We start from the raw sequence: 21,002 nt of genomic DNA on the forward strand, positions 1-21,002 counted from the left end.
GTGTGTGTGTGTGTGTGTGTGTGTGTGTGTGTGTGTGTGTGTGTAAATGATGTTTGAACAAATAGGAATTTGAAATTAAGCCCAGGGGGCTGGAGAGATGGCTCAGTGGTTAAGAGCATTGCCTGCCCTTCCAAAGGTCATGAGTTCAATTCCCGGCAACCACATGGTGGCTCACAACCATCTGTAATGAGGTCTGCTGCCCCCTTCTGGTCTGCAGACACACATAAACAGAATAATGTATACATAATAAATAAACAAATAAATAAATAAATAAATAAATATTTTTTTTAAAAAGGAAATTAAGCCCTGTAGAAGCAACAGAGAAGAAAGCTCCTGCACACACACAATAGAGACAAGCGATGGTGGTGACTCTGGATGTGGCCTTGTGGATGGACAAGGTGGAGGATGAGAGCTGGAGGGATGTGGCTGCCCCTTGACCTGGGTCACTGCAGGGTCCTGAGGATTGGTGGGAAGTGTCTGGTAAACTCGATTTCCTTCACAGCCGAACATCTGGAGGCTAGGATCTGTAATGAAGATCGTTTTGATTGGCTCTCGTTTATTTTTCTTTTTCCTTTTCTCTTTCTTTTCTTCTTTCTTTCTTTTGTTTTTCTGTTTTTTATTTCTTGGGACGAGGTTTCTCTGTGTAGCCCTGGCTGTCCTGGAATGCTCTGTGTAGATCAGGTTGACCTCAATCTCAGAGATCCACCTCTCTCTGCCTCCTGACTGCTGGAATTGAAAGTGTGCACCACCATGCCCAGCTGGTTCTCTTTTTTTAGTCAAGGCAGGGTTTGAACTCATGATCTTTCAGTCTCAGCTATCACCAACCTCACTGTTGAGATTGCATGTATGTACCATCGTGTCTGAGATTACATGCATCTTATATATACACGCATGCTTATAAGAATTTTGTGGGACCGGAACTGGGGTGATACCTCAGCATGTAGAATGCTTGCTGTCCAGGGATGAGGGCCTGAATTTGATCCGCAGGGTTCATGTTTTTTGTTTCTTTTTATAAACCCAGGCAGGGTGGGACATGCCTGTCATCCCGAGACAGGGCTCCCGGGCTCCCTGGACATGCATTGTACCCTATTTTGTGACCTCCAGGCCAGTGGGAGATCCAAGATGGAGCACTCCTGAAAAATGACAGCCAAGCTTGTCTTCTGGCCTTTACACACCTGTGCACACACATACACCTGTACATACATAACATGCACCTGCACACACATGAAAACATGCATATTAATAAAAATATATTTTGTGGAAAGCTTTTTTTTTAATGAAAGGTTTATTTTGGCTTCTATTTCTGGAAGGCAAGATTCTAAAGTGGTGGAGAAGGCATGCCATGCTGGCAGTAGCAGGAAGCGGCATGCATGGCAACATTTTCTTTATATGTGAGTACATATGTATACACACACACACATATGTATAGTTTAAAACATTTTTTAAATTTAAATATAATTTGATCATATTCTTCCCCTCCCCCAAGTTCATCCAGATCCTCTCCTCTTCTCTAACTTAAGTTCTTTATCAAAACTCACACCAAAAACCCAATGTAACAACAAAATGCCCCAAACCTAGAAAACAAAATACAACATCACCAAAAAAAGAAAAAATAAAAATAAGAAAACCAGGCCAGTGAGAGATCCCATCTCAAACACCAAGATGAATAGCTCCTGAAAAGTAATAGCCGAAATTATCTTCTGGCCTCTACACTGTGTGCACACACATACATGAGCATACATGAATACACACATATAACTGTAACCCCCACCAAGCTGTAATCAAATGAAAGCACACACACACCCTGTGGAGCCCATCATGTGTTGGTCAGCTGTTCTTCAACACGAGGCCTGCCGTGGAGTAGTTGATGTACCCAGTGTCGCTCCATTGGAGAAAATGGGGAGAAGGCTAACACTTTAGTTGTTAGCCTTTGCCCTAGTTACTTAGTATTCATTCATTCATTCATTCATTCATTCATTCATTTTTAAAATGTATTTAAATTCAATCATTTTAAGTGTCACAAATAAAATACAATAAGATAAAAACTAACACATTAGAGTTTGAGCGAACAGACAAACAGAAGGAGAAGAGGCAAGAGAAGGCACAGGAATCAGAGACCCTTGTTCGCTCACTCAGGAATCCCATCAAAACACTAAACCGGAAGCCACATACAAGTGCAGAGGACCTGGTGCAGGCCCTGTGCGTGCTGCTTCAGTCTCTGTGAGTTCATAGGAGCTTTTCTCACGCTTATTTAGAGGGCCTTGTTTTCTTGGTGCCCTCCATCCCCTGGCTCTCACAGTCTTTCTGTCTCATCTTCCTGACCTCTGGAGGGAGGGAGGGATTTGATGGAGACATTCCTTTTAGGGCTGAGAGTTCCAAGGTCTGGCTGTGGTCTCTATATCTGTTCCCATCTGCTGCAGGAGGAAGCTTCTCTGATGATGGTTGATTAAGACGCTGATATGAGTATGGCAGAATATATCATTAGGAATCGTTTTATGATTACATTCTTTTTCTTCTCTCTCTCTCTCTCTCTCTCTCTCTCTCTCTCTCTCTCTCGATCAGTATTATTTGGGTTTGCTCTAGGTCCCTGGGCTATCTAGTCTTGGGTTCCTGGTCACCCTAACAATGTCAGATAAAGATTCCATATCCTGGAATGTGCCTTAAGTCAGACCACTTATTGGTTAGTTCCTCCCACAGCTTTGTGCCACGGTTGCCTTGGCATGTCTTGCCGGTAGAACGCTGTTGTAGATAGGGGGCCTGTGGCTGGCTTGGTGTTTACATTTCTCTTGAGAGCATGCAGAGTACCTTTCTGAACCAGAGACATTGGAACACAGTGGTGAAGGTTCTGAGTAGACACCAGCTCGACATCTCCGTGTTCAGTGAGCTGTCTAGGTGTGGTCTTCAGCAATGGGACCTTGATGTCAGTTTGCAGAGAGCAACCTATAATTTTGCCAACAGCCTGGGTGGTTTGGGGGATTCCCACAGCGCCTGTGGGAAGCTTTTTAAGTTGATTTTTTAATGAGTGACTTAAATAAATATGTTCGTAGCTAAATTAAGGGCTATAGAAATCCCAGGTAATTCCCGTTGATCTCTTTATTGCTGTATAAGTACTTAGATAATTGGGAGAAGGTCTCAAGATCTGGGAGAAGCACCTTTACCTGCTTGCTGACCTATCTTGATGGCCCATATACTATTTTTTTTGTCTGTTTATACAAAAGAGAATGTGAGATTTTGACCTTGGTCGTTTTATAAGACATGGCCTTGGACCTCTATATTCCACTGTGGTAGAGCCAGGTCTGGGCAGGCTCCCCCAGAGGCTTCAAGGTCAAGGCACATTCAGAGCTTCAGGGTGAGGCATCTAGGGACCCCAAGTGCCAACATTTGTGAGGTCCCCCCCCCCACGGGGATGTAGTAGTTTGGCCATTTTTGTATATAACTTATAATAATATTGATATAAAATTTTGTAAAGTGACTTTGGGCCTTAACAGTGTTTTAAGGAAGCTTGCATTTTGAAGTCATTTAGTGTTTAGAGAATTTTGGAGGCCATGCACGACAATGCACAGGTGTAATGCAGAAGAGTGCTCGGGAACAGAGCAGAGGATTCATGCAAGTTCAAGGCTGTCAGAATCCACTCAGTGCGTTCCAGGTTGGCTGGGGAAACACAGTAAGAAAAAAACAGCGAGAAAGAGAATTTGGGCATGCTATAACTTTTGCTCAGCTCCCCTAATTGCTGACGTTTCACTACATCCCCTTTCTCTGTCACCCCTGCTTTCCCTAACGGCATGTTTTTTTTCTGCGTCATGAGAGGATAAGCTGTCATCTGTTGCTCTGTCAGCGCCTCACGCTCTCGGGTGCATTTCCTGACAATGCGAGAACGTCCCCCTCACGACCAAAGCAAACCATGAAAGTCAGACAGCCACGACGGGCACGGTCCCACTTTCTACTCCCCCCCAGACTCTGTTCGCATTACACTGTTGCTTACTGGTGTCCTCCGGTGGGTCCACTGTCCAAGGCAACACCTGCATTTAGTTCTCATGTTTCCCTGGTAGTTTCAGTCTGGAATAATCAATCTTTGCGTGACCTTTTCACCCTAGCACCTAATGGAGATTACAGATTCCTGAATTTGTAGCCTGTCTACTCGATTTCAGTGGACCCATTGCCTCTTTGTAATCTATGTGCTTTCTGCAAGCTGATCTTTAAAGCGATTCCAAATCTTCTCCAAAGAGGATACACATCATGGGGTACAAGATGTCAGTCTGTTCTGTGACTAGTCAGGTTAACGTTGATCACCGGCCACGGTGAGGTGGCCAGGCACAGCTGTAAAATTAACTAGCAAGCATACAATGCTTACTGGGGTAGCGTGTCATCCGCGACATTAGGATGTCTCAGCCGTCAGCACGCCAACACAAAAACAACAAGCAGACAAGGGTGTACAGGAGGCTCTGGGAGAGTTCTGGGCACAGCAAAGGAACAGGAAACTGAAGGGCACATCCTCACAAGCTGAGGACGACTGCAGAGAAAAGTGTGGCGAGCCAGTGCCATCCCCTCCTGACACACACTCTAGTTTTGTGGCTGCTCTGAGGGTCCCTGTGCCTTGGACGCTGGCATTACCATCGTAGTAAGTGTGACCGTTAATTAAACAGTCACAGGGGTCTTGTTGGCCATGACTCATTCACACCAGCAGAAAGGAAATCACAAGGACTCTACTGTCTCATGGCCATGGTGAACATCTCAACTCAAAGAGTTGAGGCCTTCTTAACCTCTTCCCCAAACCAAAAGACAGGGACACTATCTACTTCAGGTCATGACTCATAACAGTTTGCCTTGATTTCAAAACCAGACAAAGACACTATTAGAAATAAGAAGCCACAGGGCAGCATTCCTGATGAACAGATACGTATAAATACACCCAACCAAATTCAAACTCAGGTGGTTGCACAGCATGGCAGGGTGGGATTTGCCTGGGGGAAAAAAAAAGGATGTTTTAGCACAGGCAAACCAACCTACAACATGCAGACAAGATGAAATAAAAACCCTGCCATGCCACCTGTAGAAATGTAAAACAGCTTTTCACAGAGACTAACAGTTGTTGGTGGAGGCCGCTTGTTTGTTCCTGGCTGCCCAGACTGGAAGTTACCACACAGAAACTGTATTAATTAAATCACTGCTTGGCCAATCACTTAAGCATAGCTAGCTAGCTCTTACATCTAGAATTAACCCATTTCCATTACTTTTATATATTTTACCATGAGGCTTGTGGCCTACAGGCAAGGTTCCAGCTGACTGCTTGCATCTTTCCCCTCTGGCAGCTACATGGCGTCTCGCAACTCTGCCTTCTTTCTCCCAGCATTCAGTTTAGTTTTTCCTGCCTAGCTCTACTTTGTCCTATCTCAGGCCAAGGCAGATTTATTAACCAATAAAAGCAACACATAGACTTCCCACACTAGTTGGTTAATAAAAGTCTCAATCAAGCAGGTATAGAAGAAGTCTTAGTTACTGTTCTATTGCTGTGGCGTGACACCATGGGCAAGGCAGCTCTTATAAAAGAAAACATTTAATTGGGGCTTACATATAGTTTCAGAGGCCGAGTCCATTATCATGGAGGCAAATGGACAGGCATGGTGCTAGAGCAGTAGCTGAGAGCTTTACATTTTGATCCACACACAACAGGAAGAGAAAGAGAGAGACTGGGCCTGGCGTGGGCTTTTAAAGCTTCAAAGCTCACTCCTACTGACACACCTCCTCCAATGGGGCCACTCCTCCTAATCATTCTCAAACAGTTCAACTGCATGGGACTGAGAATTCAAATACATAAGGGTATGGGGGTTATTCTCATTCAAACTACCACAGAAGGATCCCATGTCACTGTAGCGAAGGCCGTCCGTATGTGCTCATAGCTGGGGCAGGGAGATGGCTGAGTGGGTACAGAACACTTGTTATGAAAGCCTGAGGACCTGAGTTTGAACCACTAACACCCATGTTATTAAAACCAGCCAGGCATGACCGTGTGTCTAACCCCAACATTGTGGGGAGTGGAAGCAAGAGGATTGGTGCAGTGTGCTGGCTGCCAGCTTAGCTCTAGGTTCAGTGGGAGACTCAGTCTTGAGGGAATAAGATAGGAAATGATACAGAAGGGAACCTGATTTTCTCCTCGAGCCTTCTTCTGCCTACGTGCATAAATGTTTACATCACAGTGTGTGGGATGGGTGGATACCAAAGCTGGTCCCATAACCAATTGCAAAACTCAAAAATTCTCTCAGTTTGGAGCAAAGCAAGAATGCACATGTCTTTTGAAGACAGTTAGACAAGGAAAAGAGAAAAAGCTGCCTGTATTAGTCAAGGTTCTCTAGAGAAACAGAACCAGTGGATAATCTATCTATCTATCTATCTATCTATCTATCTATCTATCTATCTATCTATCTATCTATCATCTATCTATTATCTATCTATCTATCTATCTATCTATCATCTATCTATCTATCTATCTATCTATCTATCTATCTATCTATCTATCTTTTTACCATATATATATATCATCTAAAGCCACATGAGTTTACTCACTGAGTCATCTTATGGCCCCTTTACCCTCACATCTTGATTTTTAAAAAATGTTGTTGTTTTGAGACAAAGTCTTCCTATGTAATCTGTTGTGGGACAATGACCTTGTACCGTTCAAAGACTTGTCAGGTGTACTGCTTTAATAAAATGCTGATTGGCCAGTAGCCAGACAGAAAGTATAGGCGGGGCAATGAGAACAAGAGAATTCTGGAAAGAGGAAAGACTCAGTCTGCAGTCATCACAGAGGAAGCAAGATGAGAATGCCTCACTAATAAAAGGTACCACGCTATGTGGCTAACACAGACAACAATTATGGGTTAATGTAGGATGTAAGAGTTAATAAGAATTCTGAGCTGATAGGTCAACCAGTTTATAATTAATGTAGACCTCTGTGTGTTTTTCTTTGGGACTGAATGGATGTGGGACTGGGTGTGACATAAACCTCTGGCAACAGTAGTCTAAGCTAGTCTCAAACTTGTGATCCTCCTGCCTCAGTCTCTCTAGCACTGGTATTACAAGCATAAATCACATGCCTGACTTCAATCTTGTTTTGATACACCATAAACTATCCTAAAAATGGAATTTAGGGGGCTGGAGAGATGGCTAAGTGGTTAAGAGCACTGGTTGCTTTTCTAGAGGTTCTGAGTTCAATTCCCAGCAACCACCTGTAATGAGATCTGGTACCCTCTTCTGTCCTGCAGGCAGACAGAACATTGAATACATAATAAATAAAAAATAAATCTTTTAAAAATAAAATTTAGAAAACCATTTCATTCATATGAGCAACCTAATAATAAAATGTGTGGGAATACATGTGACCAGAGAAGTGAAAGACTTGTACACTGTGTTGTGTTAAAAAGTATAAACTATTCACAAAGGAATTAAAGAAGAGAAAGATAAATGGAAAGGCATCCCGTAGTTCACATCAACTAGTGAATGACAGAACTGACACATTTCTGTCAGGTCCTGTTGGCACTTTTTACAGAAATAGAAACCAGTCTTAACTAATGCAGAACTACCAAGGAGCATGACTAATCGAAGCAGTTTTGAGGAAGAAGAACAAATCCAGAGGCATCAAAGTTCCTGATTTGAAAATATGTGAAAAGCTATGGTGATAAATCCAGGACAGTGATGGCGTAAGGACAGAGGCACAGATCAGTGTGGCTCGATATGAGGTACCGAAGCCAATCACGTCTCACAGAGGTGAAGACCACTGGGGGAGCACTTGCCTAGCAGCATGGAGGGCAATGTTCAATTCCAGCACTGTAGACAAACAAACAAAATCTTCCAAACCAACCGTCAATACCAGCAGCATTTACTCAAAAAAAAAAAAAATAAAAAAATAAAAGAGCCAGGTGGTGTGGTGCACACCTTTAGTCCCAGCACTCGAGAGGCAGAGGCAGGTAGATCTCTGAGTTCAAGGCCAGTCTGGTCTACAGAGTGAGCTCCAGGACAGCCAGGACTGCACAGGGAAACCTTGTCTCACAAACAAACAAACAACAATAATAACAACAAAACAAAGAAAAAAGATACAAAAATTCCCCAACACCCCATGTGGTCAGCTAATTCCGGAAGGTGCTAAGAACTCACATTGAAGGGAGGCCAGATGCCAATACAAGGCAAAATAGTAGTATCTCATGTATTTTACGGCAGGAATGAAAAGCAGAACAACCACGTTGGAAGACAGTTGAGCAATTTCTTAAAAGGCTAAATATGCTTTTGCTAGGTGATCCAGTGACTTTACACCTTGATGTGATGAAGCACATGTCCAGATAAAACTCTGTATGGAAAATTTTTACAGCAGCCAGGTCATAACTGCAAAACCTTGGGGGCCACCAAGTTGTCTTTCCCTTTTAAAGATTTGTTTAGTTATCTTTGTTATCTTAATGTATTTGTGCTTGCTCACATGAGTTTATGTGCACCATGTGTATGCAGTGCCCTCGGAGTACAGGAGAGGCCATCAGCTCCCCTGGGACAGGAGTTACTGATAGTGGTGAGCCACCATGTGGATGCTGGGAACTGAACCTGGGTCCTCTGCAAGAGTAGTAAGTGCTCTTAACCGCTGAGTGCTCTCCAGCCCCCAGGATGGATGTTTTTCAATAGAGAAGCAAATAAATGGTTTATCCACCTGATAGAATAGTAAGTGATAAACTAAATGAGCTACCAAACAGTGAAAAGACAGAGAGACTCTTAGCCATGTATTGATGAATGTAAGAAGCCAATTTTGAAAGGCTAAGCAGTGTATGACTCTGACAATATGATGTTCTTGAAGAAACAAAACAGCGGAGTCAGCAAGAAGACTGGTGTGTGTGTGTGTGTGTGTGTGTGTGTGTGTGATAATCTGGAGAATGCAGGGGATTTTTTAGGGCAGTGGAACAATTCTTTATGATACTGTAATGGTGTACATTACAGAGTTAAACCTGCTGGGCACAGTAGTGCATACCTGTAATGCATCCCAGAGCTTGAGAGGTGAAGGCAGAAGGATCCAGGGTTCAAATACATTCTCAGCTTCATAATGAGTTGGAGGTCAGTCTGTGCTATATGACATCCTGTCTAAGAAGAAAAAAACACAAATCACAGCAATGAAGTGTGAACTCTAATGTGAGTTATGTTCTTTAATTAATAATGTGTCAACGTTGGATATGATGGCTCATGCCTTTAATCCCATTCTCCAGCACTTGGAGGATGGAGGTAGGAAGATCACCAAGAGTTTGATACCAGCCTGAGTTACAGAATAAATTCCAGGTCAGCCGGCGCTCGAATGAGACCTTGCCTCAAATTATTTATATATATTATATATGTATAATATATATAATTTAAGACCAGCATATATATACACATATACAATTTATTATTATATAATAAGCTCATTACCACCAGTGAGCATGTTTATATACATATACATATATATACATATATATATATACATATACCACCAGTGAGCATGTATATATACATATGTATATATACGTATATATACATATACCACCAGTGAGCATGTATATATACATATGTATATATACGTATATATATGTATATGTATATAAACATGCTCACTGGTGGTAATAAACTTATTTCAAGACATAAGATACTAATGTGTTACTAATAAGAGAAACTGTGGTTTTGGGGTGGGTAGGACATATGGAATTCTTGTTACTTTCTGTTCATTTTTCCCCTTTGAACTTAAATGCCCTAAAATCAAGTTTACAAGTTTATTTTGAATAGGATCATATTATGTAATAATATACTGTAACTTATTTTTATTTATTTAATATTATGTGGTAGACATTAAACAGCTAATATTGTTGAAAGAAAGTAGGTAGAGGTAACAGGTCCTTTAGGGTAAAGTCTACAAAGTAGTCCTGAAGTTGACCAGTCTGTGTTAGATCTCTTTCCGTTAGAGCCGGGGGAAGAAGTCAGTAGTCACGGCTTGAGAAGCCAATGGGAATGGAAGCTGAGAAAATGAAGATCACGAGAATAGGCTACACTTTGCCGGAAGAGAGTTCTGGAAGAAGGGCAGTGGCAGGACAATAGCTGGTGAGGACACAGAGCCCGGGGTGGCGAAAGGACCAGGGCATTTCCCCAAGTTCAAGGAAGTAAAGAGCAGAGACACTCGATAGCATCCAGTCTAGAAAGAATACCACTGCTCTAACAAACAGACCTCAGGTTGTATGACCGGAGCACAGGAGTCATTTGTTAAGAGTCTCAGATGTGTATTTACATGAAAATCAGTTTTGTATGGGTGAAATAACCTAAAAAAAATCCCTCAGTCAACCTAGCTACATGACAGGGCACCCCAGCCACATGGGGTAAGACGTGACTTGGCTGGAGAGAAATCAGTGAAGACATGGTAGGATCACCCGTGCCTTTCTCTTGTGAAAGGCAAGGCCTGGGTTCTACAATCAAGTTCTTTATTATGGGAGAACACACCTATTGAACCATGGTGCTCTTGGATTTGAATATTTTCCTTGCTCCAGTGGGAAGCCGCCCTTGACTAGAGACCTCTTTGTACCTTACATCTCTATCTAGATAGGATACAAAGACACACCTTGCAGGGCTCAGGGGAAGGTGAAAGATACATATTGTTTTTTTAAAAAACGTATTGAATTTGAACTTTGGCAGGGCTGGGATGAAAGCCAGGGACGTGCGTATTCTAGGTAAACTCAACCACTGAGCCACACCTGGGTGGGGAATATGAGTTTAAACTCTCGCCGGGCGGTGGTGGCGCATGCCTTTAATCCCAGCACTCGGGAGGCAGAGGCAGGCGGATCTCTGTGAGTTCGAGACCAGCCTGGTCTACAAGAGCTAGTTCCAGGACAGGCTCCAAAGCCACAGAGAAACCCTGTCTCGAAAAACCAAAAAAAAAAAAAAATTTAAAAACTCTCGTGCTCCGTAAGCTCCGTTTCCTGCCTTTTTAGCTACACAGCAACATTGTAGCAAATTGGATTGTTAGTGGAAACCGGACACGTTGAAAGCTAATGGGAATATCTACCACTGTAGAATGAAGGATCAGGCCACATTTCTCTTTGGGGAGTAGAGGAAGTTCTGAGTAAGGGTAAAGCCTTCCTTTCAGCTCTTTCTTTTTTCTTTTCCTTTTTATTCTTTCTTTCTTTCTCTCTCTCTCTCTCTCTCTCTCTCTCTCTCTCTCTCTCTCTCTCTCTCTCTCTCTCTCCCTTCCTTCCTTCCTTCCTTCCTTCCTTCCTTCCTTCCTTCCTTCCTTCCTTCCTTCCTTCCTTTCTTTTTTTTGGTTCCTCCTTCTTTAGAAGGTCAGGATGCTAGGCTCAGTGCCCAGAGGAGAATAATCTTTCTGAACCTGGCCGTGGGAGACTGTATCCCTGAGGGTGGAGCCAGGGTTCAGATAACCCTGACGGGCAGAAAGGCTCAGAACACTAGGTCAAGTAACCTAAAGGCTCTTTCCCACTATGAAGCCCACAAGTCCAGGACAAAGGAGCGAACTATCTGCATACTCCTCATTGGCCACCAGGGGGAAGACCTGAGACAGGAAGGCCAGTATCAGGTGCCTGTGTCTAGCAGTCTGCATCCACACACATCGGGGTGCAAGCTGCGCAATGTGGGGTCCTTTGGGTGGTATCTGTGCTAACTGGAGACCGGGAGAAAAAATTTGATTTTGTTCGTTTCTGTGGCGTGCTTATTCATCCGTGCCCTAATCCCCTTCTAGGCTTCATGTAGCCAGGGGATCTTCAGGACCTTTGCAGAGCCTCAAAGGGGCAGTTCCTATCTGCTCAGTTCTGGTAAACGCAGTGTATGACTGCCGTGATGGCCCTCACGGGTCGCTACTCAAAGGACTCGCCCACTGAAGGTGGTAGTGGCCTGGCTGCATGTGTAGCAGTCCTTTGGCAATCTGTGCCCTTTGGGTTTTCACAGTCAAGAAAGCGATCACCATTGCGTGCACCCGTTGCAGCGGAGTACTCCAGCCAAAGCCCTTGGGTTTGGGCACTGTTTCTTCTGTTGAGAACTGTGCCACCTAACCTCTGCAGATCACACTGAAGGCTGAGCCCTGGGCAACGGGCTGCAGTGACGCAGGGCTCTGTGGCTCTTTCTTTCTGACCACATCTAGGTTTTGATCTTCCTGTCAGCGTTTTGTTTCCAAGTGGCCCTTCTCTGTGGCATTCTCAACGCTGTGCTTCCACAGTGCCCCTTGGGTGCTGCAGAAGCAGAAATGATTACTCCAGCTTCCCACACAGCGAGGGAAGATGAAACCAAGAGCCTGGGAGGGTTGGGCCAGGATAGAATTCATACTGGGTAGATCGTGGGGAACTGAAAGCAGCCAGTCATTCCAGACAGCCCTCAGCTCACTACCCCCATTTTCTGGTACAAAGATCTTATGAGTCTCCAGGGGGTGTTATCTCTACTCTACCCATCTGCACAGCCATCTTTCAAAGCCGGGAGTTCTCTTGCGGTAGTCTTTATAAGGCTGGATAATCATCAAGACTGTAATAAATTCTTAGTTCTGTGAGTTCAAACACCATTACCACACCTCAGGCTCGGTGCTGGGGCTCGCCATATAGTATAGGTGGCCTGATGGGACAAACTATCATACACACACAAGAGGGAATGATGGAGCGGAGGAAGGAACAGCTTCAGAGGACAAGGGTGTGGCTCCAGAATGGAGTAAAGGCCCTGGGCTAGCACCCTTCTTCCCTGACTCATTTCCAACATATAGCTTCAGAAATGAGTAACGGGGATGCTTTCCTAGGGACACCTCGTGTGGCTCTGAGGTTGATTTTAAGATTAAGGACACAGCCTGTTATCAGCCTTAGTGGAACGTGGTAGTTTTGTTAAGAGAAACATAACATATAAACATAGGCAGTTTTTCCCTCTCCTCTCCCACGGGAATAATTTTGCAAGCAAAATTCCATTGTGGTTCCAGGGACTTGAGGACGAGGGACTGTGTGGACAGAAGCAGACCCAGCACAATGACAGTGTCACAAGAAAGACTGAGGGTTTTTTTTTTGTTGTTGTTGTTTTGTTTTTTCCTTTTTTGGGGGCGGGCATATTGGTAATGGGGAAGAGCCTTTTGGTTTTACCTTAACAGTTAAAGTGGCAAAGCCTATTTAGTTATGGACCAATCACTAATGCCTGCTATGAGTCTGACTGCTGGGACTGCATCTTTCTTATAGGGTTTGAAAAAAACAGAGAAACAAAAACCGGAAGTGAAAGAAAAGAAAGCACAAAATGTACTTTCTTACCTCTTTTATTTTAAGATACAGTCTTGGTAAGTTGGCCAGGCTGGCACTGAACTTGTGTTCCTTCTGCCTCAGCTTCCTGAGTAGATACAGTTACAAGTCTATGCTAATAGACCCAGCTAAACACAACTGAGCTCTGGGCACGCTAGCCAAGCACTCTAGTACTGGATTGTATCTGCTTTCTCTCTCTCTCTCTCTCTCTCTCTCTCTCTCTCTCTCTCTCTCTCTCTCTCTCTCTCTCTCTCTGGTTTGATTTGAAGCTCTCACTGCTGAGCATGGTGACAGGATGGGAGTCCAGGAGGACGGGCAGGCAACTGGAGTGGTGGCTGACGTCAGTCTCTGACAGGGCACCTCCACCTCACCCCTCTGCTTATTGCCCCAGATGCCACCAGATGCCTGGGTGTTACCATAAAGACTGTCTCAGTAGGCACTGCTGCTTGCCCTCTTCTGCTGCTGGGAGAGGAACTGCAGGGAGGTGGGCTCTGGAAGAGACTGTGAATGCCGAAGAGAAAGATTCATCCTTGTCGTCATGCATTTAATTTTTAAACCACCAGAAGCCAGGCTGGAGACCGGCTTCGAATATCCTATCCCTGATAATGATTCCCTAGGAATTTTCCTTTGAGTGTCCTTAAAGAGAGTTAAATACAATTCGGGTTAACCCATCTGTCAGGGTAGACGCTTCTTTCCCACCCCCTGCATTAAACTGAGCAGTAAAGTTTATTTGCCTGAACTGAACTGAACAGGTAAAGTTTGCTAAGATAAGCAAACTACAATTATTTTCCTTCATTAATTAAAGTTGTTTTTTTTTTCTTCAGGGCTTTCCATGTGCCAAATATTCTCTTAAGCTTCAGTCAGAACAGATAAATCAATTTCAACCTTATTTCTCTGGACATTTATGGGGAGAAATGTCAATTATCATGGGTTAAGAACCTTGCATGTAAGGTTGAGGGAAGGAGACTGACACTAATAAGAGATGGAAGAGACAAAACAAAATATTCCATAGCAAACTGGTAAAATAGCAAGATGTATTTAAACCCATTAAAACCAAGACCAGGGAAATGCAACAAAAACAATGTAACTGGAGGCTATTTTGTTTAAATTAATTTGAATCTCATTATCCTTCCCTGACAAGTACTCATTTTTCCCGTGATTTAATAGTTGATTTCTAGCTGAACCTTACTGGTGACTTTCCGGGAGAGGAAAACATAGTTTTGTCTTTATTTTCTTATTCAATTATTTTTCAGTTCATGATATTGCCCGAGTGGATCTTGATCCTCCTGTCTCAGCATCCTGACTGCTGGGATTATAGGATCCACCTGCTAAATTTTGTGAGCCTGGATTCTTTAGCCATTCCTGGCTGACATCAGCCCTTAGGATCTCGGCTCGCCCTTTTAGTGCACATCATAAACGGTTGGAACAGGAAGCAGGGACTGGCTTCTATTTTTGTTTTTTGTTTTTTTTTTTTTTTTCAAGATGCACAGCTTAAATCGAACTTGAACTTGAATGAACTGACCAGGAGCCTCACAGTCCCCTCCCTAGTGGACTGCAGATTTTAAGGCAGGAATTGAAAGGGTGATTTTACACCTCCTAGACTGGAAAGACGGAAGACCCCTCCAGTGGCCAGGTGCAGAAAACAAAACAAAGCAGGGGAACAGAGCCCCAAGATAATTCTGTCTTCATCTGGCAGGTGTGAGCCAATTAAACAGATACCCTCCCTCCCCGAAAGGCTGCCCCACGACCTAGACTAAGCAGTACCCACAAGCATTCTTTGATCTCAAGGTGAGGAGGTCAAAGCCATGCCTCAGCAGAAGTTTTTTCATCTGCCTGGAGAACCTTCTCCCGGGGTCCTCTGCACCAGTTTTCCCCTTCCCCTGGTATTGTTAGAATAGCACAGCCTGGTTTGACAATCAAAGACTCGTAGGCCTATTGCATTACTAGGGTCATTAAGGAAGACCTGGAGTACACTTAGTGACTAGAGCTAGTGTTTCTCCATAACTCAGTTTCCCCTTTCTATGGGATATAACATCCCCTATCTCTTGTTCTTGCTCTTTCATAATTCATCAAGTTGCTTCTGGATGTGGGAGCCTTAGGACTCTCTGCAGCTTTCTCCCCAGATCTGCTGGCGCCACAATTACACAAAAGGAGTCAGTCTTGGCGTGCCACCTAAGAGGGCGACCAGGGGGCAAGACTGGCCCTTTTGGCCCCATAGGCGCCGGCCTTCATCTCTTGTTCTTGGTAGCCCGCAGTCACACACACAAAAACAAAACAAAACAACAACAACAACAAAAAGTTCTCGGGCGGGGCGTCCGCTGCCCAGCAGCCCACGACCTTCCCGGATGCTGTTCGCGTTCCTCCAGCCGTCAATCCCCTGTCGCAGCAGCCGCTGCAGGGCGGAGGCCGCGCCTGGCGAGCGGGGCGGGGGAGGCCGCGGTGCAGTCGCGCGCTCGCCGCCAGCGAGGCCATTGGCTCTGCGCAGTCACCCCACGCGGGGCTGCAGCGGCGGCCTCCGCGGATTGGCGCGCGGGCGGGCGTGTGCGTGCCGCCCGGGTCGAACTGAAGCCCCTCCGTCGCGGGCTTGCGCCCCCTCCTCACCCTCCCGGGACGACCACTCCTCCATTGTGCCCTGCATTGCAGATGCAGCATCTGGGGCTGCTGCCAGCCGCAGTCCCCACTCGCCCGCCCAGGCTCAGAGAAAGGGCGCGAAAGGCGCGCTCCCCGCTCGGGCGCACGCACCGCGCCCTGCGCGCACTGCAGCAGTCTCAGCCCGGGCGCTGCGCCCTGCCCCGCCTTTCTCATTTGCATATCCCACGATCCTGGCCAATCAGTGAGCGTCTCTCGCGAAGCGGATGGCTTTTGCCTGGGAGGAAAGGGAGTGGCTGGCAGCGCATGCGCGGTGGTGGCCGACTGGAACCAAGGCTTTTATTGCTGTAGTTTATTTCCACCCCCTTCCCTCCTGTTCTCTCTCCCTCTTTCTTTTTTTCCGCCCTAGCTGGATCTGTGTTGGAGGAGAGAAGAGACAGAGGATTGCATTTGTCTCTTATAGCTTTGAAATCCCCTAACAGCAAGACCAGCTAAGGAATTGTACTTTTTTCCTTCAAAAATATATATTTTAAACCAAATCTTCTTTTCCGGCTGTCTTTGCTTTAAAGCTGTCGTCTTGAAATTACCCCCCTCCCCCAGGAGAGATGTCTTATCAGGGGAAGAAAAATATTCCACGCATCACGGTAAGTTTGGTACTCGGGAAACGCAAACAACCTTTTGTGACATAGAATAGCTGAAGAATGTATTTTAAAGGCGGAGGGGAGAGACTCAACTTTTCCTTCTTGTTGCCAACGGTGGCGATGGTGGCGATGGTGGTGAAGGTGGGGGTGGGGGTTGGGAGATGTAATAACAGTTACAAGGCACGCAATTTGCAAGGCGTTGAAATAGGCGCGGGAGTGCATGGAGGTAGCGCGCCAGATCCGCTGTATCCTTCATTGTCAGTACGAGATGCTGCAGCGCTGCCCGCGGGGTGCAAGCAAATGGATGCCAGATTGAATATGTATGGTCGACGCTCGGATATTGTTCTCCGGCTGCGTGCTACAAGGCTAGGCTCCCGGAGCCTGGTGGTGGGGAGCCTGGAAAACGAATCCTCCCGTGTCTCCCGCCCTCTTCAGAAAGAGCTTTCTGGAGCCTTCTTCTTAAGAGAAGGAGCGAGTTCCAGCCCGGAGGCGTCATGACAGCAGAGGGATGCTGGAAAGGGCAGGGCGTACCGGGATGATGCGGAGGGAAGGAAGGATCGGGACTCGATGATGAACAGAGAAGGGCGGGAGCTTTTTGTGGACCCGGAGGACCAGGGGATCCCTGTGGTTTGGGGCTGGGGTCTTGGCAGGGCTCCCGGCTCCCTTTCTCCATCTTTCCTGCCCCTTCCGCCACCAGGGAGGCGGTTGTGGTGGCGCATACAAAGCGGGCTGGGCGGGTGGGCGCTGGGGACAGCAGCGAGCAAGCTCGCGGAGGTAATGGCGCTGGCTGCGACTCGCGCAGATGGCCCGGCCTGCCCTAGACAATGATCACCGTGGCTGAGGTGCTGGCCTCGTTCATCCCTGCCAAGCATCTCTGGGAGGAATTCGCGATGCTTCGGGGATGCAGCGGGTGGTGCCCCAACCCTCGTCCTCTTTGCGTTTTTTTACTGGAGAGAAAAAAAAAAATCTCACCGGTTCAGTTTTCTACATCCTCGAAGGAAATCCCGGGCAGGGAGAATCGCCAAGGAAATTCATTGTTATATAATGCTGTGCGATTGCACTGACCAGCGTGTGGCCGGCTATGACCCAGCGACACGCAGATTTGAAGTCATCTTCCAAATAGTGAAGATGGGTTTTAAGGCCGGATTTGAGGGCGAGCTTTTTCTTTCCTTGTCTCTGGGGCCCTGGGACCCCGGCCTCCTTTCCTTGGTGCACAAGGACACACCCATCTGCAGGAGTGGTGTAAGAACACTTGGCCAAAGGAGGGGGCGTGTGCCTGGGGTTTCTAGCTTGGGCTGGGTGGGTACTAACTAGCCTTTCTTGAAGCCCCTTCTCCCTCCAATACCCAGTACCAGATCCCAAAGGACTGACACACAGGATGCAACATACAATGTTCAGTGCCCCGAAGGACCGCATCTGGGAAGCTGGGCAGTGGGGGTGGGGAGAGTTCCTGCAAACCTCTTGTGATTAGCTGTCTTCCTGCACGAATAAGACAATTTCATTTTGACAGTATGGGGGGGGGGGGAAATTAGGCAACCACCAAGACCACTTTTTAAAAGAGCTCCCCCTCTGTCCTTGAAAAATATCTAGTCCTATGCCCTAGGACCTATTGGTTCTCTCTCCCTCTGTCACTGTGGTCCGCCTGTTATGTAAGAAGCCTTCTAGAAGGCTCTAGCTTGAACAGACTGATTCCCCCGCCCCCTCCAGCCCATTGACGAGGGGAGGGGTGTGGTTTTCTTAGTGATGGCACTGACAGGTACTTCTGTGAGGAAGGGGAGGTAGTGAAGGACAGGACTAACTGCTAGACTACAGACATTCTGCTCAGGGGAGAAAAGGAGGGGTCCCTGCAGGCTTAAGCCCGCTGAGCCTCAGTTCCCTCATGTGTCCCAGCAGCAGAATCTTGACCCATTCACTGCACAAAGGTTCCAAGGCTCTGATAGCTCTGCGTGCAGGGCAGGACTAGTAAAGATTTTCTTTTTTTAATTTACCCTCTCCATGATGATAAGGCTTTCCCAGTGCCTACATCTGGATAGAAGACCCTGCAGTGTAAAACGGAACGGACCTTGTGTTTCAATGTAACAGAAGCAATAAATACCTTCTAAGCCCAATAGCGTTTACATTTATGATCAACTGTATCTTGTTTTCTTTGTTCTGTAGCATCATGTGTCTGTTTTAAAGAAAATTTCCCTTTTCTAGGTAGTTGCAAAGCGCAGGTAGTATTTGCTGAGGTTTTCTTTTGTACTAGAGTTCTGGGCTGACTGTTCTCAAGATGAATGCTGTTCTTTGAAAGGCGTAGCATAAGAAAAGGGGAATGGCTCTGCAATAACAAACCTGTGCATCCTCCCAGGTTGATGACATCACATACACCCTATCCACAGTGTCTTGGATAGCAGTGAGTCAGAAGATAGCATTTCTTTTGCATGTTCTTGGCTTTTTCGGCTGGATTAGCCTTTAGTTTAGTTTTAGTATTGTTTTTTAACACTCAAGTGGGTCAACCATCTGTAGTGATATTAGACAAAAAATTCCCATGTCTAATTTATCATAAAACTCTGTTTCTTACTTGCTAGATGGGTGTCTGTTTTTATAGTTCCTCCTTTGCCCATGCACTCGTTGTGATTACCCCAAAGATAAATGAACACAGAGTGGACACACTAAGCTGAGAGCTTGTTATGGCTGAAGCCTCTGTGTTTGTGTAGCATATGCTATGACAACAGACTTTTGGTCAGTTTTCCCCTACAAAAAGTTTGCCAAGACATGACTTTCCTACACGTGGGTGGATTTTTTTTTTAAAGATGAGGCTTAGCCAAAAATCATTTCAAAAGCATTTCTTCTTTAGCTGGAATGTTCTGTAATGCCCCCCTTTTGTTTTCAGGCCTAAGATGTTCTTGAAAAGGTGGCTTGTTTATGTAGGCTGAGCTTACTCATCAGGTGATGAGCAGCCTGCCTAGCATAGGTTCATTTTGGTTAAGGTACCTCTCCAAATTCCCCGGCTTTGAGCATCACTCTTGAATGGTGAAAACATGCCTTTAGCCCCCGCACTCTCCTCGAGAATGGCGCTTCTCCTAGGTCAGTTATATGTTATGACCTTGTTCCTCTCTTTGTTACAGAGTGATCGCCTTCTGATCAAAGGTGGCAAGATTGTGAATGATGACCAGTCCTTTTATGCTGACATATACATGGAAGATGGGCTGATCAAGTAAGTATGATTCCGTGCTATGCATGTACATATGCATCACCCACACATACACATACACACGCATGCACACACCCAGACACCGTGTTCCTAAGCTTTAGCTTCTTTCATGTAAATAGTCTCAAGCTTTAATGACTCTAAGCTTGGGCTGGGAATGTCATAACATTGGTCAAATGTGCATCTGGCATTAGTCAGGCCCTGCTGAAAAACCCGAAGTGACCAATTTAGCATATTTTGAGCTCGTTTTTATTGGTGGTAATTAATGAATTTGGGGAATTCAGATTCAGGGAATTCGAAGTCACAGCACACATGAGCACCCATGTATTATGTAATCTGCTATTTTGAGCAGAGGTGACACAGCCCCCTCCTGTCACCAGCTCACACGCTCGGTTAGCGATAGGCTGCATACACTTCAGTTTTCCTAGACTGTCATCGTTTGGGATGGAGTGCTCAGTCATAGCACATGAAGGTGGACAGCAGCTTGTCCTGTTACGATATATACCTGCTTGCTTAATTAGGAAGGGCCACAGGATATTGAGTTAATTATCAGCAATTAGATAAATGACTGCCTAATGCTGGAGGGATTTTAGGGTTCATTCTTTTTCAATTTTTTTCTTTTAGATTCATTTTATGTATGTGAGTGTTTTGCCTCCACGTATGTATGGATACCACATCTGTGCCCTTGAAAGTCGGAAGAGGGCATTGGATCTCTGAAATTAGAATTATAGATGGTCGTTAGCTACCTGTGGGTGCTGGGAATTGAACTCCAGGACCTCTGGAAGAGCAGCAAGTGCTCGTAACCCCTGAGCCATCTCTCCATCCCCGTTGTATTCTTGAAGTAGTTTCTAGAATCAATGAGGCCACCCCGTGTTGCTTGTGTATTGGGTTCTGGGTTTGGGGATTCTGGGACTCTGGAGGGTTAACTGAGCAGAGTGTACAGCAGTGTCTTCATGTATTTCCTCTGGGGACAGCTCATGGGCTCTGGAGAGAGTGCACATCTGTTGAAAGGCAAACATCCCAGCGAACGACATCGTTTAAATAAGCAGTGCTCATCAGACTCCCTCAGCCAGTGAGTCTGGAGAGGGGCAAGCTGGACTGGTTGCGATCGCTTGGACGCTCACCCTGACCGGCGAAGCCAGAATGGGTCTTAATGTTTCCACAGTTAATGCTTTCTCCATGTGTGTTTGTCTGTAATAGTCTCAGCTCTAGGCAGTCACAGGCTATGACTTGCTTATTCCTTTTGCATCCCCAGTCATAGGCGAGCATGATGGGTCTGGCCGAAGGACAGTGGCCCGGAATGGGGCAGCCCGATGCTATTTTTAG

General features: G+C 45.6%; 1 protein-coding gene across 2 annotated transcripts in view; it reads left to right on the forward strand.

The window, feature by feature from the left end:
* Dpysl2 (dihydropyrimidinase like 2) overlaps positions 1 to 21,002 on the forward strand; it is a 103,247-nt gene that overhangs the window by 21,252 nt on the left and 60,993 nt on the right. Inside the window, exons 1-2 of one of the 2 annotated variants that reach the window (XM_038309920.1) lie at positions 16,176 to 16,489; positions 19,594 to 19,682. In XM_038309920.1, coding sequence (XP_038165848.1) covers positions 16,451 to 16,489; positions 19,594 to 19,682 — 128 coding nt within the window. In that variant the 5' untranslated portion in view covers positions 16,176 to 16,450. Of the gene's footprint in view, positions 1 to 16,175; positions 16,490 to 19,593; positions 19,683 to 21,002 lie in introns of those variants that run through there. The other variant, XM_038309919.1, reaches the window with a different exon arrangement.

Source organism: Arvicola amphibius, chromosome 13 (assembly GCF_903992535.2).
Source record: "Arvicola amphibius chromosome 13, mArvAmp1.2, whole genome shotgun sequence".
Lineage (NCBI taxonomy): Eukaryota > Metazoa > Chordata > Mammalia > Rodentia > Cricetidae > Arvicola > Arvicola amphibius.